The following is a 27,919-nucleotide window of genomic DNA, read 5'->3' as shown; positions in this document are numbered from 1 at the left end:
TGATGAGAAAAACCCCAAATGGGATCCAGAAGAGGCAGACACAACAGCAATTTTTTTCCTTCTCCATTTGAATCGTTCATAGATCTTGGATGAGGATCAGGTTACTTAAAATGAATATCAAGCTGTTGAAAATGTTGGAACAAGAGAATTGCAAGAGTTAGACAACTAGGTTGATTGCTCCAAAATTCTGGCTGGAAACATAATTTAATATAAAGAACATGGAGTTCTCATCTCAGCTCTATCATTTCCTATCTTTGTAATCCTGAAGAAAACAATTATATGATTCTTAAGTTCCAATGTAAAAAAACAAAACAGAAAGAAATTCCTCAATATAAAAACAACTCCCATCTGTAAAATAACAATATTAATATATATCTATCGCAAAAGATTTTTATCAGGCTCAAATGAAATACAATATCACTTGTAAATCAATTTTGATCTTTCTAAAGTCTTATGTGGGTATAAGGTGGAATTGTCAGTCAGTTACAATGTGATAGAAAGCCCTCTAGACTTCCCTTAGTCTTGGTATCCTCAGTACTTATTGTAGAATATTGTACTTAGTGGGTATTTAATAAATGTTTATGAATGGAGTAAGAGAAAGGAGTCAGTATAGCTCAATTTCAAATCTCTCCTCAGATAAATATATGACCATGGTAAATATAATGAACTTCTCTTAGCCTCAGTTTCTTCATCTGCAAGATAGTAATAATAAATGTACCTACTTAGGGGTTGTTATAAGAGTCAAATTAGTCAATATTTGTAGAGTATTTCACAAATAATAAAGCTTCTTATTTTGGTTTATAGCTATTGAATTGAGTAACCATTAAATGTTTTCAACTAAGATCATTGACTTTGATCAGTAGGAAAGTCAATGATAAAATGATACTTTGGCATTAAAATAAATGAGATCCTTCTGTTATCCCTAAGCCATCTGTTATTGTTTAAATTTGGAATCATTTAATTGTCTTTTACAGCACTTGTATAGTTAATTATAGAACATTTTTACTCTTAAAACTTTTCCTTCTCTTTTTCATTCACACAGGAAATGACCTCTTTCTAGTTGCAGTTCATGAATTAGGACATGCTCTAGGGTTGGAACATTCCAATGATCCCACAGCAATCATGGCTCCTTTTTACCAGTATATGGAGACTGACAACTTTAAACTACCTAATGATGATTTACAAGGCATCCAGAAGATATATGGTAAGTTACTCTTTTATAAGACTTTTGTTTGGTTGACCCCAAACTGAAGTCTAGAAGCTCTTGTTATGTTTTAACATTTCAAATGAGATCTCTAAGTGTGTGTGGTGGAGGGAAATATTGGAGGAAAATATGGTCCATAGGCAGAATATGTTTACCAAGCAACACACTTTGGGCAGTCAACTCAACATCTTTATGTATAGGTTTCTTTCCAACCCACAATGTTTATAATGAAAACTGTACTAAGAATAATATTTTTAATATTAAATAAATATATTAGAGTGCGTGATCAGCACATTCAATGAATAAGATTTATATGCTATGTTTATGACAAACTAAGACCCCAACTCAAACATCCCAAGCATTAGTTTTCAACTGACAAGTTTCAATAGTCTGTTGCTCACAGCTGCAGCATTATTTATGTTACAAAAGTTGATGAATATGACAAAATAGCGGGTAAGTATGTAATTGTCAATACCAAATTTTGAATAATAAAGATCAGTAAAATATTCCTGACTATGTTTTTCATCATACATCTGAAAATAAAGACAATTTCTGACATAAAACATTTTAAATGATGAGATTATACAAATGTGAGCAAATTAACTATGAGAGATTTTTAAAAGTTATACATTTTTACAGTAACTTTAACTCCCATATTACCATCATTGACCTTTTTAGATACATTTATTTCACCCATAATTGTTAAGAGCATGGCATATGTAATTTACATTAAGTGAATCTGTTTTGCTAAATTAATGGGGTGAAACTCATTTTTTACAGTGAAAAGACAAATCTGTGTTGTCTGCATGCTAATAGTAACTAAAAGATGTAATTTGCATTTTAAAACAGCATAGTTTAAGTTCAATAATTTGTTTTGCATTAATTAGATTTTTTTCCAATTTAAATGTCTCAGTGTTAAGTGCTATCTCAGGGTTAAAGTAGATTTTTTTTAAAGGTCACAGTTCTTACTGTTCTATATTATTGGAGCAAAAGCAGCGATAGAGAAAATGCAGATGCCCTTGCCTAGAAGCTGAATATTTCTGTGCTAAATATTAGAACATACAGTTTTTAGTTTATGGTACATTATAGTACCACAGGATGTTTCTCTAAACTGTTTAAGAAAAAGGTGGCTCTTTCTCATGACCTTAAGAATTAGCAGTCTAGACAGAAGGTCTACATCAGAATATCCTTCCCATAGTCTAAATACCAAGTGTTAACAGCTGTCTCTTTCATAAAAAAAAAAGCACCTTGAAAAGTGGTGCTTAATATCACCGTCAAATTACTTGTGTGAACTTTGGCTTGATTTAGAAAATTCCTTTCAAAAATTGTTTTAGAAAATTAATGTTTTGCTACTAGTGTTATAGTCAATAAGTGACAAATTTAATATGCAAATGAAAGCTCCTTTCCAGAAATACATTGTATTATTTCAATAGAATGCCAAATTTTAATGTTGGATAAGTTCTGATGTTTATCATGAGTTTTGGTCAGTAAATCATTTCTTTCATAATTATGTTCATTTATTTGACATTATTTTTTTATTTAATATCTGGTATGTTACACACTGTTGTACATGAACAATGGAGAAGCTGTCATTGAAACTTACAAACAAATCTTGATTACACAGGTCAAGAACATAGCATGGTAGTTTAATATTAGATAGTGCTATATATTCATTTTCATTTTTCCTTTATATTATCTTAAATAACTCTTAGATCACCTAGATGCTGATGAATAATTGTTCTCTGTAGCATATTTTCCAGCACTATTCCAGTTTTAAGTGAGCCCAAGCACTGTCCTCATCTTTTCAAAAGGTCCACCTGACAAGACCCCTCCACCAACAAGACCTCTACCAACAGTGCCCCCCCACCGCTCTATTCCTCCACTAGACCCACGGAAGAATGACAGACCTAAGCCTCCTCGCCCTCCCACTGGAAAACCTTTCTATCCTGGAGCCAAACCCAACATCTGTGATGGGAACTTCAACACTCTTGCCATTCTCCGCCGAGAGATGTTTGTTTTCAAGGTAGGAGGCTGTGCCATTTTTTTTTTAACCTGAGATTGAGTGTCTCTATGATTGCTTTAGAAAACAAGTTCTCATTCATTATAACATCACCTTAAAAACTATTTTTTATAATTAGAACGTTAAAAAAGGGGGATCTTAAAAAAACACATGGCTTAAATGTATAGCAAAAGAAGATTTCTGTAGTGTTCTATTTGGAGAATGCATTTAAATCAGCAGAAGCTGTAATGCCTAGAAATTTGAGGCTAAGGAAATGCTGCATGTTGGGCTGAGATAAAAAAAGCATAATTCAAGTCATGAATAGAAGCTAATAGGGATGATTTGGTTGGGAGCTTAGCCACTTCCAGGGGCTCAGAAGTCAGTGTATCTTTGGTTCAGACATCTTTAGAAGAATCCTGTATTATGTCTTTACAATTTGATTAGAACTTCATAAAGAATATTTGCTGTTATGACATGATTTTCCTGGTAGATATTTGCATTGTATACTAAATGACACATCTTTTAGATATTACCATGTTTTTTTATTTATTACAAATTTAGATTATTTAATACATTGAAATTAATAAGTTCAAATATGGTATCCTAGACGTAGGATTTGTATATTATGAAGAGATTGTAGTGATCTTATCAAATCCTTTAGTTAGTTTACAGCAGGAGACAGTAATTCTAATAATCAATTAGATATTTAAATGTATGTACATATGTGTATATATGTATATAAATGTGTATATTAGAAGCCTAAATTAATGCATTTTCTGCCACTATCTACCTATCAATCTAACTAGCTAGTAACTATCAGATTGATCTGTCCACCTATTTGTCTATATATAGCTTCATGGAATTCATACAAATTTTAAAAATAATGTTACTTCTTCATTTGATAATTCATTATTTAATATCCTAAGAAAACATTACTTACAAAGAAATCTATAGTGAATAATTTTGCAAATAAAGTTTCTAATTTACTAGTGAATAATAATTCCTTGATTAATGTTTTTATACATCTATATTTTGATATATAAGGCTTACATGAAACTCTAGAAAAAACACTTTTTGATAATACATGGTAGATTCTCTTAAATAGCAGTATTGAATGTTGTTAGGGCAAGACACCAGTTTAAAAAGGCTCCAGTGTAAATGATCTATGTGTTTGGTAAGGTAAAATGTGGGGGGGGGGCGTGTAGGATCCTATTATGTAGTAATGACTGAGGAAGGGTATATAAAATCAGGTAGTCTTTAGGGTGATGTAGGTGATATCATAGGGCAATTATTTCAGACATCTTTTTTTACAAAGTGGTTGGAAAGGTTTGATGATGGATAAGAAGGTAGATCAGTGATGAAATAGATTAAAAATTGTGCTTCAACAGTGTCATGGTAGGTAATGGCTGAGTTAGTTACAAAAAATTCTTAACAGTCAGAAGCAAAGGTCCCCCGGCAAGAGTTGAAGAATAAAATTGGAGATAAAAAGGTATGGCATCAAGGGGAGTGTGTTGTAGTAATTAAATCAATCTCACCTGTTCAGTGATTTATTTTTAATTTTGTTTCTTGTATCTAGCATAGTGCTTTTCATGATTAAAAATAATATTCATATATCTTGGTTTTCCATTACTTATATTTTCTCGGTGTATTTTACTCCCCCACTCACCAGATTCATCCCTTATGATAAAAAAAATTAAAAGAAAGAAGAAAATATTTCTACAAAAGTAACCAGCATATCAAAAAACAAGTATTCCACATTTCCTCAAAGAAACAGGAGAAATATTTCTTAAATATATCTCTTTAGGTGTCATTCTCATTGTAAAGCATTTGCTGTTGAAACATTTAATTCAGTATTTTCTTGTTCTTTCCATTTATCTTCTAAGTCTATTTTCTTGATTGTGCTATTATAGTTTGATTTAGTTCATATATAAAACTCCTCTTCTCTATAGTCATGATGTTCATCATTCCTTACAGCACTGTAAAGTTCTGTTACATTTTTGGATCATACCTTGTTCAGGCCTTCTCCAATCAATGAGGGACTACTTTATTTCTTTTCTTTCTCTCAAAAAGTGTTGCTATAAATAGGGTATATAGGACATTTTAAAAAAATCATTGATCTCTTAACAGCATAAATTTAACAGTGTAATCTGTGCATGTGTAATCTGAAATTGATTGCTAGAATAACTGTACTAATTCACAGATCTGTTCTGTCTTTTCATACCTCACCAACATTGACTTTTTATATTTACTGTCATATTTTTCAAGGTATTAATTGATTTAGTGGGATACATGTCAGATTTGGAGTTAGAAAAAACAAGTTAAAATTCACTTTTTTGTGTGTACACCTGGGCATATTACATAACCTCCTTCAGCATCAGTTTCCTCCTTTATAACATGGGGACAATAGTAACTTCTACTTTGGAATGTTTTGGGGGGGATAAAATGAAGTTCAACCCAGCCTTAAATACTACATAGATATTAGCTATGAATTTTAAATTATTTTTAATTGGTTGGGTATGAAATTCAATCTCAGTGTTTGTCCTTTAATTATTAACTATGTGAAACATTTGTTCAAATTGTAATTTATGCTTTATAATTATTTTAACAACTATTGGTTCACATCTTTTGACTATTTTTTTGACAAAGGAATGTTTTAGAATTTGCATATTTTTGTTGGCTATCTATATTAGAGTGGAACAAAGTGGTTCAATAGGTAGAGCACTAGCCCTAGAGTCAGGAAGGCTCATCTTCATAAGTTCAAATGTAGTCTCAGATACTAACTAGCTATGTGACCCTGGGCAAGTCACTTAACTCTGCTTGCCTCAGTTTCCTCATCTATAAAAATGAGCTAGAGAAGTAAATGGCAAACCAATCTTTGCCAAGAAATAATTGAATCAAACTGAATAAAATATGGCACTTGAACTTCAAAGAATTACAAATAGTATACAGTACATTCTTGGTTTCACTGACAGTCTTCCATGTAGCCCAAATTCTGAATCTCCACCCATTGCTAGAAAAAGGGGGTTTACCTGAGAGTGCACAGAGATATCTCTATTCCTCAAATCTTAAAACACACTGTTAACCCAGGGAGCCATTTGACCCCTATTCCCAAGCACTAATACTCCTTATCTTCCCAGATTATCTGACAGATTAATCTCTCTTTCCATAAAAAATACCATGAATCATTTAAATTTGAATTTATTCCCTGACCATATAGTAATGAAAGTTTTTTCAACATTCATCCACATACATTATTTATAAGTTTTTTTTTATATTTATAAGTTTTTTTCTTCTTTTCTTCCTCCCTCCCTTTCCACTGCCACCCCTCAGTGGAGAACAGTCTAGTGAACATCATGCATGTGCATTTCTGACAAACAAGATTTTCTTTGAATAATTATAGAGTGAAAGGAAATCTACTGACTTCAAAAGGTACACCTTGTCTTTTTGAATAATTATAATTATTTAGAAGCTTTCAGAGAAAGGAATAAATTGACATTGTAGGTCCTCTGGAGCACGCCTTCTCTTGACCCACATCACATTTTGTATGAGTAATGGAGGCCCATAAAGGTTACATGAGCTATTCAAAGAAACACATCTCATTTCAGAGTATGGACTCAAACTCACATCTTCTGGCTCCAGATCCATCATTTTTTAAAACTGAACCATATTTGCCTCTCGTTGAGTTGTTTAGGGATTCAGGGTATTCAGGGTCACATTTTTGTGATTTATGTAAATGAAAGGTTCTGATCCTCAGTAAATGACAAGATTAAAAACTGTAACCCCTTTAAAATCTTTCAAGGAATCAGTTCCAAGCTAATGAATGTTTAGAATTCTTTTATGTGTTAATATATTATGTTTTATAGGTTTTCTTGCATTAATTTTTTAAATCAAACTGAAAGATTAGGGAAGAATCTAATTTTTTACAATGTCATTAAGTAGAATGTTACAATTTCTGCTTCATGCAATGTTATTCATCTTCCTGAATAACAAAATGTGCTCTCATTTGTAGTTGACATCGATCAATAAATAATGAAATGTCCCACTTCCAGAAAATTTCCTGTCAACTCAAAGCTGTATTTTCAAAATATACATTAGTATAATTTATTAAAGTCAGCATTCTCTTTATGTTTATTAGGAAAACAAGGTTTCCGGATTGAATATAATGTGAATGATGACATCTTGTGTTCAGGAAAAATCAATAATTTGTTAATACTATTGAACTGAAGTTGCAATTTCCAAGAAAGCCCTGTAATGCTTAATTGGATGATATCCTTTTTTTTTCTTTCAAGAGGAATAGTTAATAAATCTGAAATTTTAGAAAAGAAATAGTTTAAAAATTGATTTTCTCATCATAGTTATCTGGGTCTACAAGACACCAAAATGCTACTTTAGGAAAAAAAAATTCACATGATTAGTTGTTTTGTCTGCTTGAGGTCAAACAACTTTTAAATTAATTTAATAGAATTGATTAATTGTTTTGTTTGTTTGTTTTTGGCATGAGTCAAGATTTAATCCTAATCAATTTCATAGTTTATGTTTTTTGGTGGTAATTTTTTTCTCCTTTTGGAGAAATCAGGCAGGCACACTTTGATTTCAGCAGTCAGTTTACATATCCAAGCATGTTTGTGCATATGTATATGTTATTTTTGAATGTGTCTTTGAAATGACATTCCAAATTTCTTCATTGAAGAGTCTCTGTGATTGTTTGTGTTTTCCCAAAAGGTATCTACTATAAGGTTCTCTTCACAAAATGAGAGTTCAGTTGTTATTAACTGAATATAGATTAGTCCCTCCATTCAGCAATTCTTTCAATTAGATATAAAACGAATTAGACATCGTTATAGATCATTCATCTATATGGGACATGTGTTTTAAAACTTTCCTTTTCATAAGAGAAAAAAATTAATATATATGATTTAAAGAACTGAAGTCCTACATTCTTTACTACATATATTAAACCACCAAATATGGTAGCAAGGCTCCTCATATTTGCAAACAATTTTTTTTCATTTTATCTCTCCTAAGACATAGCAACACCTAAATAAAATTAATCAGAATTTATTTTTATTGACCAAATGGAAACTTTCTTTCATGTGCTATCTTTCTTTTACATTTATCTCAGTTTATTTCATTCCCATTTTTTTCTTCTCTTAAATTTTACTTTCCCATATATTTACATATTTTTGCATGCAAAATTTAGGGCATAATTGACTTTTCTGTCCATAGCCATTTTTGCTTAAACACAAAGCTTTGAATTTTATTTTTTATGATTTCTTCTCATATCCCTTATATGTAGCCTCTTAAATCTCTCTATTCTCCTTTAGAAATATAATTTTAATTTATGATAACTTACTTCACTTTCTCCTACACTCTCACCTTTCTCTTTCTATTTCCTTAATGCAATTGCTCATCACCTTTCACCTGAATTGTGTTAGTCAAGTTACAGTGTGTCTGACTGTGACTGGCCTATGAGCAAAGTAGAGTTGAAGTAGTTCAAATAAAATGAGAGATGTGCAAATTTAGAGAATCCATCCCAAATGTTCACATGACTTATTTGTTCCTGACTTGTGGTAGGGCATTTGAAGCGCATATTGGTCTGATCAGTCACAGTCAGACATACTGTAATTTGACTCACACACAGTGATGGTAGTTTGGTCCTTTCAAGAATGAAGAACAACCAGCAACTAATCCAGCTTAAATTATGTGACTACTGTATTTATTATCCTCTCTACTTATGTAATCACTTTGAATGTATCATTTAGTTATCCTTCATATAATGTTTTTATAAAGACTTTTCACATGACAATTTTATGTGCACATATGATTGTATGCCACTGAAAATTTAATTAAGAATTGAAATAGACTTTTTTTACTTCCATGTATATGAGATATGTATATGCAAAACACATAGAAACAAAAATTCTAGAGTTGGAAGATTTTCTTTTATTCAAGTTCTAGTAGATAAATGTCCCTGTATATGGAAAGCTTCATAAAATCAAACCAAATAAATTTCACCCGTCCAATGCAGAGTCTCCAAATGGTCAGTAGATATAACCAATACCAAGTAACAAACTTTCAAATATTATTTGAGCAATGGTATTATTTGTAGTTCTTTGGTAGCATTTTATAGGGAATATAAAATAAGTAGACATGGCAGTCTATGCCTTTAGAGAATTTAAAATTTTCTTCAGGGAGGTAATCATAAAATAATTAATATTGCAACTTGGATATCATCTAATACAAAAGTAATCATTGACATTTTTGTAGCATTTTTAAATATATCAAAACATTAATCTTTTAGAGTCCTTTGAATGCATTACATTATTTAAGCCTCATGGTAATCTTATCAAGTTGGAATTGTGCCATTATCCCTGAAGATGAAACTGAGTTTCAAAGTTAAATGACTTTCTAATGATCAAACAACTTGTAAATAGTGGAAATAACAAGTAAAATCAGGTTTTTGTGTACATCAGTTCAGAATGTTTCTTTGCTGTTTTGTATATCTTGCATGATGGACAAATTTACACAACAGTATCCTGGATAAATTATTTATCAGACTATGTATGAATACCAACAGTGATAATTCTCTATCAGATATGAAATTCTTTTTGCTTTCATTTAGTGAGTTGTTAGGTAAGTGTCTCTTGAATAACTTCATGTTGGAACCAAAAAAACTACATTACCTACTTCTACATTCAAAGTTTAAAAAAATTGAGTTTGATAAACCATATTGCCAAAAATAGGTCAAGTAAAGCATGTCAATCAGTCATTAAAATTAGAGTTAAATACTCTATTCCATATGGGCTAAAAGAAAAGGGAAATAAGTAAACAGTAATCAAAGAAAGGTATAAGAAAATTTTATGAAGGAAGGTGGGGTTCTACATCCTACAAATGAGTAAGATTATTTTAAGTCATAGCATTAAAATTTAAAGATTAACTCTTGATTCATGAAATATCAATAAAAATTCATATTGTATAACTTTAAGCAGTCTTAATAAATACTGATAGCAATAATTTGAATACAATGTGCTTTCTTCTTCTTACAGCTAAATATAACCAGAAATATATAATTTAGTGTATTTTAGTATAGGAATAGACCAGTCTAAAATAATTTAGCATCATATTAATATTGTAAATTCTTTATAATTCTAATTGACTAGACATAGCAGTAAATGGAATTAGACTATAGATATAACTTAAAACTTGTTGTTGAGTTATTTTGGTCATGTTTGACTCTCTGTGATTCCATGTGTGTGTTTCTCATCAAAGACAATAGAGTGGTTTTCTATGTCCTTCTTCAGCTTATTTTGTAAATGAAAAACTGAGTCAAATATGGTTAAGTGACTTGCCCCAGGTCATATAGTTAGTAAGTATCTGATGCTTTAATTGAACTCAGATCTTCTTGACTCCAGGTTCAATACTCTTTCCTTTGTACCACCTAGCTGCTTTAACTTAACTCCATGGGCTTTAAAGAAAGACTGTTTTTTTTTTTCAAATTATTTTCATCAGTGAATTGAATTAAAATACTTTATTTTTGAAAGGACCAAAAAAGTGTGTTATTGACAAAAATCATTTAGTCTCATGGGTAAAAGTCATCAAAAATATATTGAGATATTTTAACTTTACCCTGCCAGTTTTATCATACTTTATTATTAATAAATTCTAAAATGTTGCTACATTATAAGAGGATTAAAGGGAAATTATTACATTTCCTTGAAAAAAGTTTTCTTTATAAAATAATGGAATTCTAAGCAATTGATTATCAATATTTATAATATTGATTTATGTCAAAGATTTATACATAAAAGATTTTATGCTATTTTTAAACATATTTCATACTTGAATGAATTGAATACATTTTAAATATTATTTCCAAAAATTGACTTGCTTATTTTTCTGAATTGCTGCCTTTTCTTGTGGTCATTTTGATTTTATGTCATTTTGAATGATGTATGTGACATCAGTGCAATATTTTGACTACAAGGAACTCTGAAGAAGAATAGAATTTAAAATGTTATCAAAGATTGTGTGAAATTGTACATATAAAAATGGAGTTAATCATCTAATGAGAATGAGAGCTGACAGCTAGACATTCTAAATGATCCACTGATATTGCAATGTCAGAAAAAAGCAAACAAGTGCTCAAGCTCACTGGGTAGGTTACCTGTGTCAAACTTTAGGAAAGATAAGGAGGAGAAGTACTCAAGGTATGCAAACATGGATGGTTTGTGATCTATATATTTTAAAAGCATTCTGAAATGATGAGAACACATATACATAGATACAAATATTTATTGAATATTCGGAGTATTCTATGAAGAATAAACTAAATTTAATCAAATAAGGCTGTCCATTGTGTAATCTTGTGAAAATGAGAGACTCTATTACCTTACTTAGTCATTCATTGAATGTTTACCTTATCCTTAAATCCAGGGATTTTTTTCTTTATGCTAATATTCTACAAAGCACAATTTCATCTTTTATAATGAACACATTTGATATGTATTGACGTGGTATCATATTTTGTGTATTGGGGTATGTTCACTATAGTAAATTTAATTTTTTTTGAAAATTGTTGTTAGAGCTTGGACAAATTATTCTTTCAAAAATACTAGTCAAGGGGTGGCTATGTGGCGCAGTGGATAAAGCACCAGCCCTGGAGTCAGGAGTACCTGAGTTCAAATTCGGCCTCAGACACTTAATAATTACCTAGCTGTGTGGCCTTGGGCAAGCCACTAAACTCCATTGCCTTGCAAAAAAAAAAAAACAACTAAAAAAACTCTTATTTCTACTTAGCAATGTAGCACATTATTAGTTTAAAAATGTGACAATTTCTATATATTTTTGACACAAATGTGTGTTCTCATTCCCTTGGTTTTAAATAACTGTCATATTCTATTATTGTTTATTGATACTTTTTTAAAAGTAGTCATTTATAATCATAGTTCAGAGAATTTCAGTAGAGATTCAAATTAATGAAATGCTTCATTCCTTTGTTATGCTTATTCAGATGAGACTACAACAGAAAAGAAAAATTTCCAACTTTCTTATATTTGTTAATGTTGAAAAAGGCACAGAATGCTTCATTTAATTTATTGTAAATAATTTAATTTAATTTTTATGCATCTTTCACATTTCATTATTCATTTTTTGCAGAGAAGCAAAAGCTAATCCCAATACCATCCTCCTAATCTTCCTTTTATTACTGTCCCTAACATTACATGAATTTTATTTTAAAGAATTTATTCTTTAAAATATTCTTCTAAATATCCTAAAATTATTTATTCTTCCTCAAAGATATAATTTTCATTCACAGTGATATGTTTGGTATCAACCAGGAAATATCACAAGATGTGGAAGGAAGGTATATAAAAAAGTAAGTACTACATAGAGCAACTAGATAGAAAAAATAATAATGTAATTTATTTTTTTAAAAAATGACTATGGGCATTTGCAATGGTTCATTAATTTTTATCCCTCTCAGGCCCTAAAATAAATTGTTTTTTTTTTTTTAGTTTTTGCAAGGCAATGGGGTTAAGTGGCTTGCCCAAGGCCACACAGCTAGGTATTTTTAACTGTCTGAGCCCAGATTTGAACCCAGGTACTCCTGATGAACCCAGGTACTCCTGACTCCAGGGCCGGTGCTTTATCCACTGTGCCACCTAGCCGCCCCTATTAAATTGTTTTTTTTTAAACAATGATGAACTAGTTACTTTAAGAGTCATGTTCCACAAAAACCTTTTTAATTTTAGTACTTGTCTAGTGTTTAATCTGTATCTTTTTCTCTTTCTGGAAATTTATACTTCCAGGGAGCTATCATTACTCTTATGAATTAAAAAAATATTCAAATGGATCTTGATCTGTGAGATTGCAAGTTATCTAAGGTCACCTGTTCTCCGCAACTTTTATCCAAATCTTCAAAAAAAATTTCTCACAAGATTTCCAATTGATGTTCTGGATGCTTTCCATACCCTTTCCTGTCATTGCAGGTACACAGTGTAATAAACTGGCTTCCAGCTCTCACTGTTCATCTTTGTCACATCAACAGCCCATCTTTTCTCTCTATCATACAATTCTTTGATGGCAATATTTATTCATGCTATTTTTGTTTAATTTTTTAGTTATTATATAAAGACATTTAGATGGCATAATGAATAGAACACTAGGCTTGAAATCAGGAGGACTCCTCTTTCATGAGTTCAAATCTGACCTCAAACACTAACAAGCTGTGTGACTCTGAGCAAGTCATTTAAATTTATATGTCTCAGTTCCTCATATATAAAATGAACTAGAGAAGGAATAGCAAATGACACCAATATCTTTGCCAAGAAAACCCCCAAATGGGATTTTGGAGAGTCAGACATAAATGAAACAATAATAACAGTGGTTATGCATTACATCCTGTTCACATCAACTATCTCAGCTTCCCATAACCTTTGTGTGGTAATCATTTTCAGTTCTCCAAAGGCAGTGGTGTTCCAGGTCTTACTCCCTTGCAGCAATTCTGATAAAAATTCTGGTAAAAATTTAAGGTGGGTTTTTTCTATTTTGGGAAACTTGGATAACTAAAAGTCCTTTGGAATTTCCTGAAAACAAACTAATTCTTTTACCTTCATCTTTAATTTCTGATTCTAGGTCATTGTCCATTGGTGTTATCTGTTTCAGAGTTATATATCCACCATTTGATCTTTACTGTGTTTATATGCAGATCAAATATATAAAAGTTTTAGATCTCTTCTAGGCGACTTTCCAATGTCCTGTGCATGATACAATCAAAATAATGTCTGTGCTAACAATTAACTTATTTTTGGTATTATTTTTGGCTAATAGTTGATATCAGTGTCATTTTTATTGTCTATTTACCCTTTAGAATGTTGATTTTAAAAATTAAATAATATGGGGGGTTTTTTGCTATTCAGTCTCTGCCTGGCTCTGCACCTTCTCCACTTTAGATTTTTCTTAAAAAGATATTGGATTAGTTTGATATTTCTTTCTCCAATTTATTTTCTTATTGAGGAAGCTTAGTAACACAATATAAACTGACTTGCCTAGGGTCACAGAACTAGTGAGTGTCTGAGGTCAGATTTGAACTCAAGATGAGTTTTTCTGATTTTTAGATCCAGTGCCAACTAAAAATTCTTTAATTTTAAGTCATATACTATTTTTCTTATAAGCATTGTTTCTTGTTCTTTACTGTAAACTATAGTATAAGTTCCGGGTTGTTGATAGTCTGACTCTGTTTGATCAATTGACCAAACAAAAGCCACCACTTTGATAAATCTTTTATTGTCTGGTAAAATGTAGTTTCATTCTTTGTGTCATTGGTTGGTACTCACCAATTAATATCATGCCTTTTAGAAAAATGTGTTCATGATGGTGAAGATTCATTTCTGTAGAATCTACAAGTTTTTTCCTCCTTTACTTTCTTCTGAGTCATGTTTTCCATATAGTTTTCATCCTCCTTACTTTTTGCCATCCTTGTATTGAAGACAACAATCATCAGGGTATATACTGATTTAATATGGAGTTTCTTATAAAGTTCTTCATGTGATTTCTTTACCACTTCACCCTCAACAACTGGGCATACAATAAAATGCACTCTTACCAAGTTCTTTCTTTGTCCAAAAAGGATTATTGAACTATTTCATTTAACTGCAAATTCCATCTTTATTCTGTGCTAATAACAAAAATATCAACATTTATTCACCCTCTCTTTTAATTCATCTATTTATTGATCATTGCATGATGATCTCACATTTAAACTATCTATAATCATATTTACATTTTTTTTAAATTATCTCAAAACTGTAAAAAAAAAATTTCTTAATTGGTTTATCTGAGAAACCAGGAGTTTTAGAAAAGATTTGGAGTGATATTCCAGATACTTCTATTATTTTTAGCCATGGTCAGAGCATACTTCTCCAGTACATTGTAATGGAGATCGTTTTTTCAACTCAGTTAACTGCTGAGCTACATTCAACTCTGAAATTACCTCTACATTTTCATTTTTCAGGGTCCTTCATGATTCAGGTCAAATACCATCTTCTGCAGAAGTCTTTTGCCATCTTCTCTGCCCTCACAAGTACTAGAATCAATGCCTTTGATATTATTTCCATCTTCCATATATCTTGTGTACCTTGTTTCTTACATGTTTTGCCTCCTTTAGAATGTGAAGTCCTTGATGGCAGGCACTATTTTTTTTTTACTTTTTTTTTAATAACCCTAGTACTAAGTTTATGTACTGAAACATAGGAGAGTTAATACATATTTGTTTACTGATTGCCCTATATTGCAATATAATATCAATTGATCACCCTGCCTTAAGTTATACTTCTTTGGAATGTATTCTCCATTCTTTTTATTCCTTTTAAAGCACAAGTGTTTTCACATTACTCCCTTGTACAAGACATTTCATTAGCTTCCTCTTGCATTCAAAGTATAGTATTTAAAACCTTTTACATTTAGTTTTATCACAACTTTCCTAAATAATTTAATCTATCTCACCACAGAATGCTATGTGATCATGAAACTAGCTTGCTAACTTTTTATAATATATAAGATCCCATCATCTGCATACCTTCCTCACATCAGCCTCTAGAATCTCCTAGCTCCCTTCATGTTTCAGCTCAAGTAGAACCACCTCATAAGCATATCTTTTTGATGACCCAGATTGTTAGTTCTTTCTACTCACAGGCACTATTTAGAATTTAGTTTGCAAATATATAATATGCATTTATTTGAAAATATAACAATACTACAGGAAAATATGTGCACTTCAATGGTATGAACTATTTTACTTTTCTGCCTTTGTTTCTCCAAGGGTATGTCAATAAACATTTATTAAGCATACAAAATATGGGGTTTAATAATACTAGTCACTTGTTAAAGATAGCAAAAGACAGCACCTACCTTCAAGGAACTCACAGTCTAATGGACAAGACACAAGGAGACACACGTGCAAATATATATATATATATATATATATATATATATATATATACACATATATATATGTGTGTGTGTGTGTGTGTGTGTGTATACATATATATATATATATATATATGCAAATTGGAAATAAAAAAGAGAAGGAAAGTACTAGAATTAAAAGTGATAGGAGGGGACAGAGTTAAGTTGGCAGCTTGGAGGCAGGAGTTCCCAGAAGCTCTTCCCCTCAAAAAATTCTAAATGCCATCAAATTATGACTCTAACCAAATTCCAAAGCGGTAGAACCCACAGAAAGACTGAGTGAAACAATTTTCCAGCCCAAGACAACTTGGTAGATCCATGATAAAGGTCTATTCCACCAGGATCAAGGCTGGAATGAGTCACAGTCCAGGCTACAACTGTGCTGCACTGAGGCAAGAATGCTCCAGCCTTCCACAAACAACCCAAGGAGTCCCTGGGACCCTGGGGGCACCTTGGTTCATGGCAGCAAGGGCGGTTTAGAGACATATTGGCCCAGGGATCCTGGAGAACAGCTTGGAGGGTTAAAGGAAGAACTCTGCTGCACTAGAATGAGAATAAAGCCAAAACCAGCTCTGGACTAGGACAGCCACGGAAACCTTTGGAACCATCCAGCAGCTGCTTCCAGAACTCTCAACCCACAGAGAGTAAAAAGAGAGAATACAGAAGTCTCTGCTATCCCTGGTTTAGGACTCTGGTGTTGTGCCCATCCTTATATCCAGGGCCCAATCTGGGCCCCCCATACCACCATAGCGAAGCAGGCACCCTCCTCATAGTTCCAGGGCAGAGGGGAGTGCTTGTCTAGAGCACAGGACAGGAGAGCAGTCAGAGCCTCTCATAAGACCTTGGAAGAATTAAGGTCTCTAGAGGGTATCCCCCAAAACCCCCAAAGCTTTGGAAGTATTTATAAATCAGAACATGGCCAGGAAAATGACCAAGCAACAGGAAAACAAAGAATCTGACCATTGAAAATTACTTTGGGCCCATGGAGGATGAAAATATACTCAGAAGATGACAAAGTCAAAGCTTTTGTATCCATAACCTCCAAGAAAAAATAAAAATTAGTCTCAGGCTATGGAAGAGCTCCAAAAAAGACTTTGAAAATAAAGTAATGGAGGTAGAGGAAAATTGGGAAGAGAAATGAGAGCGATTCAAAAAAATCATGAAAACCAAATCAGCAGCTTGGTGAAGAAGATACAAAAAAATACTGAAGAAAATAACATGTTTTAGGTCAAAGGGAAACTTATTTAGGTCAAATAGAAAAAAATGGTCCAAAGGTCAATGAGCAAAAGAATGCCTTATAAAACAGAACTGGCCAGGTAGAAAAGAAGACATGAAAAAAATTTTGCAATGGAGTGGAAGGGGGAAAGATGAGGGGGAATGAGTGAGCCTTCATTCTCATCAGAAATAGCTCAGAGAGGAAACAATTCTGCCCTAGAGGGAAAATGAGAGGAAAGGAATGGGAGAAGGGGCACAGGGGAGGGGGGGGCATAGGTGATAGAAGAGAAGGAAGATTGTGGGAGAGGGTAGTCAGATATAACACACTTTGGAGGAGGGACAGGGTGAAAGGAGAGAGAGAATAGAATAACTGGGAGTAGAGAGGAATAGAATGAAGGGGGGAGCTGTTAATAATAGCAACTAAGGGAAAAGTATTGGAAAACTTCTCTGATGGACCTATGATAAAGAATGTATCCCATCCCAGAGTCAGAAACGATGGTATCTGAACACAGACTGAAGTACACATTTTTTCCTCTCACTTTATTTCTCTTGAACTTTCTCTTCTTTTTTTGGGGGGGGGGGGAGATTTAGATTAACTTTCACAACAAGATTATTGAAGTAATATGAAAATAATGAAATAATTTTAAAAAGGATAGGAAAAACTTTTTGTCAAAGATGTAATGTTAGATGGGATATAAAGGAAGTCACTGGGTGAAAATGAAGAGGAAGAGAAGAATATTCCAAACATGGAGGACAGCTGGAGATGTTATATGCTCCATAGCTAGGCATGTAATAAATGAAACAAGCATTTTTATAGTGTCTATTATGTGATAGGTGCTGTATTGAGTACATTTTGCTGCCATGAACCCAGGTGCCCCCAGGGATAGCAGAGACTTCTGCAGTCCCAAGGACTCCTTGGGTTGTTTGTGGAAGGTTGGAGCTGGCTTGCTTCAGTGCAGCACAGTTGTGGCCTGAACTGTGACTCATTCCAACCTTGACCCTGGTGGAATAGACCTTTATCATGGATCTACCAAGTTGTCTTGGGCTGGAAAATTGTTTCACTCAATCTTTCTGTGAGTTCATAATTTTATGGTATTTAGAGCATTTTGGAAGAGAGTTTCTGGGGATTCCTGCCTCTACACCACCATCTTGTCTCCTTCTCCCATGATTCATCTATTTTCAATAATACTTGAACAAATATTAAAAAAAATATTTCCTGTAACTCTGCCATTCTATCAAGCTATCATATATCTCATGTCCTTCATTGACCATTTTCTAGAAATACATAACTACTCTTCTTACTTCAACATTCTTACAACACACCCAATGAATCTTCTTTCTACATGTGACAAATCCAATCCCCACCCCCCCATTGATATTGTCTCATGCCCATTTTGAATGCTTTGAAAGCTATTTCTTGATAATCTTTTTCTCATCTTCTATCCAACAATTTTTTTACAGATGTTTTAACAGAGAATCTTAGAATCTGGAGGATGGAAGTTTAATCAGGCCTCAGACACCAGCAGGGTGACTTCAGTTAAGTCACTTAAATTCTGTTTGCCTAACTTCCCTCAACTATAGAATAAGGAATATTAGCAGCACCTAACTCTCATGTTGTTGTGAGGTTCAAATGAACTCTCAACCCACAGATGGTAAAGGGAGAAGACTGCAGAAATCTCTGCTATCCCAGGTTTAGAACTCTGCTGTTCTGCCCATCCTTATGATAAAGAATGCAATCCATCTCAGACACAGAGCTGATGGTATCTGACTACAGACTGAAGTATATATATTTTTTTCTCTTTCACTTTGTTTTTTATGAGGTTTCTCAATCTTTGTGAGGGGAGGGTGGGTCATGTTTACTTTTATAAGAAGACTATTATAGTAATGTGTAAACAAATTTAAAAAAAATAACAAAATAAAAAAGGAAAGAAAAATAAATGAATCAAAATATAGTGAAAAGCTGAAGATAGGAGTGTATAATATTGCCAGGGCAACTTCCCAGTATAAGGGCAGGGATAGCATGGCATAGGATCAAGATAAAAAATGGAAAGAGTTAACTTGAATTTACTTTATTTGGAAGATGAAAACAAAGGGTAATAAAAAGACTATTGAAAGTTTTTTTGCATGTTTGTTTTAAGGTATGGAATAGAGGAGATAGCTGAGTTCATGAAGATTGGCCTCTTTCTGTTAAACAGCATTTGAAGTATTGGTAGTGAAAGTGGTAAGGGTACTATTTTAGGAGGCCTGAGGAAGAAAAAAAGTTGTTTTAGAGTAAAGGCTATGGGAATTTCGATAGAGGCAGTCAAGGAAGGCTTAACTGATTGTTATGAAATATTTAGGATTTAATTGATATTAGATGACATGACTTTGTAATGGAAGAAAGTGATATGACATATATTAGATACCTTTATCTCTTTACTTGTCTATATAACACTCTGTTACAATAATTGGTTCATTTTAAACCTAAGGGAAACAATAAAATGACCCCTGAACTCTATGCATTTCCTTCCTCCACTGATTTTTATATTAGACAAAAAGTTATTAATAACACTATTCTTCAGTCTTGGATCTTTTCTTGATTTAGTTTCAGTGATATCTCTTATACCACCAAATTGATCTAATTTTATAGATAACACAGCAATTACCAGTCAATTCAAACATTCTGTCTGACAACGTTAATCCAATTCATGCATTATCTTTTTGCATTTAAGATTGATTGATCAAGACTTATTATTGCCTAATAAATGTATCATAAGGTGACATCACTTACTTTAAATGAAAGTGGGATAATCAATGTACTTCCATCCCCTTTTCTGATTTATCCCTTCTATCTCATGTAGATCTCTTCAAATTCATGTAGGAAGAAAGATTGCATAATTTTAATAGGAAGTAGTGGAGTCAGAAAATTTGACTTCACTATGTGCTTCATATCTTTCTTTGGAAACTTTGCATGTGGAAAATGGAAATTGAATTCACTTTTTGATTTTTGCATTTTTCACTTTCATTAATTTTAGTACTTTTTAAAATTTTCTGATTCAAAGTAAGGGAATAAAAGTTGACAAGAATTAAAACAAATTTATGCACTTTTAACTTTTGTTTGATCACATCTAGTTGGTTACGGTACAAATTCTTTCATTTTTCTTTGTAATTTGTGATAACTATAGGTGCATCTGGAGTTTTCTGTTAATTTTATATAAACTGTTTATTTGATATTTTTTCATTTCTTTTACATTTTAATCAAATCAAACCAGAGAAAAATGGAATTATCCCTAGACAAACAAGATTGTATTATTGTTTTTTAACGAAGGAATGCTTGACATTAAACAGATAGAGTTGTCTTTTGTATTCTTAATGTATCAGTAAATCATCTATGTTTCTGTCACTAAAAGTTTCAGTTGTTTGGAGTATTCATGGTCTTTGACACTTACTGTTCTTATCTCTGTTTTTCATCTTAAAACCATCTGTCACTACAGCTCCTTGAGACATCCTTATTGCTCTAAGTGGATGGCCTTGTGTAAAATACATTTTAAAAATCTCTTTTGCATTCAGAGGGATGTACTCTGTACCCTAAATGCAGAACAGACTCAACTTAGTTTGAAAATATCCTGAAGTGTGAAATTCACTATGTAACAAGTAAAAAGCAAATTATTTGTTCTTTTCTGGAAATAAACCACTCAGTCATTGTGTGAGGGGAGTGCGGTGTGGTGGAAAAGGGGGAAAATATATCCAAAGCTGTAATATTGAAAATTGTATTAAAGAATATCAGTATAGTGATCTTATATTTTAGCATAAAAGTTTAGTTTAAGGTTTGTTTGTTTTTTAGTATGATCTGCCCATCTTAAAGGTCAATGTAGATGAACTATGTTGTTTTTCCATTGAATTTCCTAAGATATGTGAAGCTAATTATCAGAATTAATTTATGAATATATACTGGAAAATGTCTGAATATTTTATTGTATCAATAGGTTTGAATATTTTCCTAGAGTATTTTAAATATTGCTTTGGCAAGGTGGTTATGGAAGGAGACAATTTAAAACTCCAGTAGTGATGATTAACAGTTATATGAACACATGCAATTTGTTTATTTTCCCTAAAACTCAGCTGACTTCTCTGTAAATGGAAATGCTACTGAATTATCTCACAGAGTTGTTTTGAGGATCATGCCTGTCAACTTTAAATATTTAATTATGAATTATTTTTATTAGCATAGTATGCTTTCCTGCGGTCAAGAGATGGAAGTTCAAATATAGGCTCTCCATTTATTAGCAATGTGATCAATGATTAATCTTTTAACTTCTATAACCCTTGATTTTCTCAATCATGACTGTTCCAAATCAAATCATGAAGTCCCTAAAGATTGCTCAGATTCTAATTTTTATACCCAGAAAGATTTGTGGAGGATCAGTGTGTTAGTATATCACTGACACATAAGAACATAAGCATAAATTTATATGAATTGCAAAAAATTTCAATAATCTTTTCCAACAGTCTTTCCTTTTAATGAGTTTATAGAGTATGTTTACAACTAATAAAGAATAGCAATCTTTGGACTTATTTTAACACATAATGCATTAGTTTACATTTTGATTCCATTAACTTTTCATGTACTCATATTAAGTGAAAAAGGAATGCAAAACTGGTATTCTGTGGATTTGAATTTATCAGTCAATTTGAATTACTTTATGATAAAAATAAAATAGTTGTACTCAAAATGAAAGTAGTATGATGCAAAATTCTTAAGTGTACAAAAAAGTTATATATTGCCTAGATAGTTTTATCATATAGAAATTTTCTGTCTTGTAGTATATGTGTACTTTGTACAGAAACTTACCAATATTGCACACCCACAAAGGCACAAATTCTGTGGATTTCCTTTTAAATTGTAAATCATATTCTAGATAATAGGTATTCTTCATCCACCATGTTTGTTTGTCTGTGAAAGTGATTCTTTGTTGTCCTATGACTTCATTTTAAAAAAACAAGACCAAACATAAAAAACCAAAACCGAAGTCTTTTATCTGGAGCATAGAATCCCAGTTGGGGAAGCACTGGAAACAAATTGTGAAAGTGTTTTATTGTATGAGAAACTTCAACAAAAGTAAATATTCAATTAAAAGAAATCCTTGACAAATCATTTACTCTCTCCAGACATCACTTTCTTCATATAGAAAATTGAGGATTGAACTTAATTATCTGTGATCCCTTCCAGCCCTTGATCTATGAAGCAATGAAATTATTATTTACTCATTTAAACATTGATGAGAGTGTTGAAAATAGTATTTTCGCTTTTTTCTTTATTTTTTCCCCCTCAATTACATGTAAAGATTTCAATATTCATTTTTTCCTAGGTTTTTGAATTCCACATTTTTCTCCCTTCCTTTCCTCCCTCCTCCCTTGACAGAACACAATCTGATATAGATTATACATGTACAGTTATGTTAAGCATTAGTATAGTATTACTAAGGAATTCCTAAGGGTCTCATGGAAATAGATGTAAAATTCTTGATAATTCCAAATATCATGCTGCCTTTGTTCTGTAATTCCCCTAAATGCTGATCTAACTTATAATTTCTTAGTAGGAAAAAAAGTTTATTATGATATTTGACAAATACCATTTCTTTCCCTTTCCTTATCCTCTATTAAATTATGCCAGAAGTAACTTGTAATGTTTTATTGTCTATTTTCAATTTTGATAAGTAGAATAGAAAACATTTAGACAATGAAATGCATATATGCACACTAGCATAGGCTCAGAACAAGATTTTTTTTCTTTCCATATCTCATTCAAAATTTCTAATTCAAAGTAAAAATTTTATCCATTTTCTTTTCATTCTTCATGGAAAACCGTTATCTCCAGGGTTATAAAGGCAGTTAGTGGTTGTCATTGGTGTACTAAGCAAAAGTTCTTTTTCGTGCAACAGAAAATGGTTATTAAAGGAATGTCAGCAGCTTTAGAAATTGCTTGTCTGAAGAAGTCTAATTTTCTTGCTTTCACCTTCCTGACTAATTTCAAAGGCATATTTCTTTTCTGGTCATCTCTATGAATGCCTACAGATAGCCATTTGAATTCATTGTTCACCATGTAGTTTTAAAATTATCTCTGCAGATTTGATTAATTAGAAAAATAAAAGCGATAACTCCAATAATTTTTGTGACAATATTTTACTGATGTCATGATGAATAGTAAGAAGAAAAATGCAATGAATTATCAAATTAGACAAAGGTTTAAAAATTCTCCATTAATCTGGTATTGTATTTTTTAAAAATTCTATAAATTTGTAATGCCATCAATATTGTTATCATGAAAATAATGAATTAACTGTAGTTTCTTTTCTTTCATCTGAAATCCTGAGAAGTTTAAAAGCAAATACTATAGCTACTGAACTCGGAATAAAAAGTTTAATCTTATCTTTGACACGTAATAGACATGGCCTTGGTTGAATATTTTACTACTTAAAAAACTCATTTTCTGCCTCCATAGAATGAGTATAGTTGCCTCATTCTCCTAACAAGGAGTTTGTCATGCTTGAATGATAAGATGCATAAAAGTTCTATAATGTTTAGAATAAAATGAAAATATTTTGCTATTACTTTGGAGGAGCATTATAGCATAGTGACTATTGAGTAGTTTGCTGAGTCAGGATGTCAAATACCACCTCTTCCTCTTTGTGATGCTGAGCAATTCACTTAGCCTCTCAATTCTTTTAGTTGAACTATTCAAGATGGTGTTGCAGGTACTGTTATAAGGAGTTTCTTTATCACATGGCAACTGATCTCATCCTGGTCCCAACCCCTGAATATGGTTTTTGATCCCTGTGCTCTTATTGATGACCTCTCATCTTAGCTTGGCCATATGTTGCTTCTCAGTCATTTCAAAACCATGGTCCTATATTCTGGTCCCTTTCCCCTTTTTGTTTTCTCTTTATGTGTTTTCTACTCTTGTTAAAAACCTAAGCCACCTTGCCTTTTTGCAGTCACATTTGTATCAGTAACTCTTAGCAGAGGGGGAGTTTCATAAATGGTTTTTTATTTATTCTTTCTAAATTGTTTACCTAAGAAACAAATGTTTCCATTTAATTGTTTTATTATTTGAGACAAAAATAATAATTTTAGATAAATCAAATTATTTTAATATTTATTATCATTTAGTCTTCCCAGAAATCTAAATACTTGCCTTTTTTCTGTATTCCAGATATTATTCTAAATGTATAGCCTAGTCTTTGTCAAATTTCCTGTTCCGATTTCCCTTTCTATTATGACCCTTTCATGATAACTTTTCATTTCAGCCACATCCTTTACCCTATAAAAAATCCAGGTTTTATCCTTGTTCTTGCTTTGTATTCTCCAAGTAAATATTTTAGTATCTATTTGGGGATATTCATGATACACGTGCAAGATATGCATATATGCATCTTTGTATGTGCATATATACTTATAAGTATCCATTTGTATGTATCTATGAATACATATGAAAACCAGGCCTGGAGTCAGGAAGTTCAGATTTTCCAAACTATGTGGCTATGGACAAATCATTTAACTCTTATTTGCCTTAGAACACTGGAGAAGAAAATGGGAAACCACTCCAACATTTTGACCAGAAAACCTCATGGACAAAGTCATGAGGTCACATAGATTTGAATTTGAATATGACTGAATAACTGAACACCAACAATAAATAACTGTGTATACATACACTGAGAATCTCTGTGATTTCCCTACATTCTGTTAAATAACATTTTTACTTGTGTTAGTATTCATTAAAAAAGAATTTTTTTGCATGTTACTCTTATTGGTGAACTGTAATATATGACATGGATCAGGACGCTGAGATATTTGACATGTAGACTCTGCCCTTTATAGTATGACTATATTCTTATATCTGTGAAGTAAAGTAATTTATAATGTGGATTACAACATATTAGATTTAGAAATGAAAGTAATCTGGGGTGGCTAGGTGGCGCAGTGGATAGAGCACTGGGCCTGGAGTCAGTAGTACCTGAGTTCAAATCCAGCCTCAGACACTTAATAATTACCTAGCTGTGTGGCCTTGGGCAAGCCACTTAACCCCATTGCCTTGCAAAAAAAAAAGAAATGAAAGGTTTTGAATATGAAGACATTATGAATCAGGTATGGCTTTGTAAATTATAATTTCTCAGATAAATGTGATTGGGAAAATGGATAATATTAAATCTAGAAGTGACTTCTCAACCTGATTTTGTCAGTAAATATATAAGAAATTCCAACTATATGTCAGTAATTTAATAAATGCTGAGGATTCAAAAGCAAAAGATAGTCTCCTATCTTAAGGTTTCCATTGTCTATTAATTTTTGTTTTAGTTGTTTTTAATACTGTTGGAAATTTGCTGCTAATTGGGAACATTAACATTGTCTTATTAATTCCCAAGGCACCCTTCATTATAAAGAAGACAGTTAAAGTCTCCAATAGTAAAGATAACAACTATGTGCATTCTTGCCCATATCATAGTTTGGCCTTGAATATAGGGAATGGTAGCAACAAATCAATATAAGCACTATTAACTTTTACTTTAAGTTGTACAAGTCCTTTTCTTCCACAATAATAACTTATAGTAGGAAGAAGTATTATTCATATTTTATTGAACAGACCAAGTTTGAGTTTAGTTATTTGTCCATGGTCCCATCACTTACATGTGTGTGTATATGTATGCATGTTTATATTTGTGTGTTCATGCATGCTTGCATGCAAGCCTTGTATGTATATATATAATATATATAAAATGCATGGATGTATGAATGTAACAATCCTTATTGCTCTTTTCACTAAACTATGCTTCATTGCACACTTTGATATACACTTTATGTTGTTGACTTTCCTCAAACTAAGACAAAATATTGTTCATTAGAGATTTTTTTTGAAATTGTGATTCTCTGAAAGTATATACATATAGTAACAACATAAATATTCTCATTAAGCAATGACATATTAGTTGTGTTGATGAAAATATTTCACATTTGTGTAGTGAAGAGTAATTCCTCAATGCTTTTTTTCTTTATATTTTTGACTGGCTTTCAGTGATCTAAGGAATAAAAAAAAGGTATTAATATTTCCATTTAACAAATAATGAAATTGAAACCCAAATAAATTGCCACATCATATTACTGGAAGAACTTGGCCAAAAACAGAAGCATCTTGACTCTTAGTCCTCTTCAGGCACATTATTATATTTTATTTGAATACAAAAATACTAGATTCATTAATTACATATGTGTGTAACAAAAGTCATTCAGACAGGGAAGAAAAAATAAAGATATTCTAATAATCATTAGTATACTTTACTTCTTCCTTTACTATAGAGTCTTTCCTTCAATAAGTTTCATCCAAAAGGAGAAAAACTTTTCAATGTGCTTTTCCATGGAAAAATCACTGTTATTTATGAAACTATGGAAGAATGGATAAGATAACTTTTAGAAAAATCTTGCTGGTTGGTAGTCCTAGAACAAATAATACTTTCTTTTATTAGAATCTATGTTCTTGAAAACACTATATTGTTGCATAGTCTTTTTGGTTTTGTTTTTATTTTTGCTCTACTTTCAATCTATTTAATAAGCACATTTTGTCAGATTGAAAGGAGTCCTTTCTTGCTAGGTGATGTGGATAAAGTACTGGACCTTGAGTCAGGAAGACCTGAGTTTAAATTCAGCCTCAAATACTTAAATTGTATGATCCTGGGCTTAACCTCTCTGTGCCTCTTTGTCCTCAACTGTAAATTAAAAATAACAGGACAGCAACTACCTGACAGGATTTCTATTAGGATCAAAAGAGATAATATTTTTTAAATGTTTAAAATAGTACCAAGCACATACTAAGAGCTACAGAAATGCTTATTCCTTTCCCTTCTCCTATCTACTGAAATTTAACATACAGAAATATCAATGCATTTGCTATCATTCAGCTTTCTCTTTCCTACTTCACTGTATATCTCTGCAAGTTTAAAATAGTCACTATACATTCTGAACTATATTTCCTTCTCTATGGCATGCTCACCCCAGCTCTAATCTGGCATTGAGACAAGCATACAAACTGGGAAAACATGAACAGAGAACTTTCCTCAAATCAATAGTTTATATCATCCCATTTTCTCTGTATCTAGAGGAAAATCAACTTCCTTTTGATGTCATAAATTTTCTGTGCTCATTTACAATTTACTTTTGGTCACTTTTCATCTACTATATTAATATGCTGCAATTTTTCTCATTCACCTTTCCACCTAACTTAAAACTGAGTTTATCTTCTTTTCTTTTAGTAATGGCAATCATAGTAATCCACTTTTGATTTTTTCTCTTGGTTCTTTAACCACATTAAAACTTGTCTCTGTAAATAATGCCAATTCGGGAGGCTTTTTTCTTTCCTCCTCTTTGTCCCTTCCTTCTTTACTTACACAGTTTATACTTTCTTTATGACTGATTAATGATGGCTCCTACTCCTAGAAGAAATAGTAAATACTTTACCAAATGAAGTCTAAATGGGTACAGGATTTAAACATCAAGCATATACA

At 31.9% G+C, this 27,919-nt stretch overlaps 1 protein-coding gene across 1 annotated transcript in view; it reads left to right on the top strand.

The window, feature by feature from the left end:
- Positions 1-27,919, top strand: part of MMP16 (matrix metallopeptidase 16) — a 395,619-nt gene that overhangs the window by 257,397 nt on the left and 110,303 nt on the right. Inside the window, exons 5-6 of the mRNA XM_074199650.1 lie at positions 1,043-1,204; positions 3,016-3,227. Of these exons, the coding sequence (XP_074055751.1) occupies positions 1,043-1,204; positions 3,016-3,227 (374 nt within the window). The remainder of the gene's footprint in view (positions 1-1,042; positions 1,205-3,015; positions 3,228-27,919) is intronic.

This window comes from Macrotis lagotis, chromosome X, assembly GCF_037893015.1.
Source record: "Macrotis lagotis isolate mMagLag1 chromosome X, bilby.v1.9.chrom.fasta, whole genome shotgun sequence".
NCBI lineage: Eukaryota > Metazoa > Chordata > Mammalia > Peramelemorphia > Peramelidae > Macrotis > Macrotis lagotis.
This window is presented reverse-complemented; position numbering and strand designations above follow the sequence as displayed.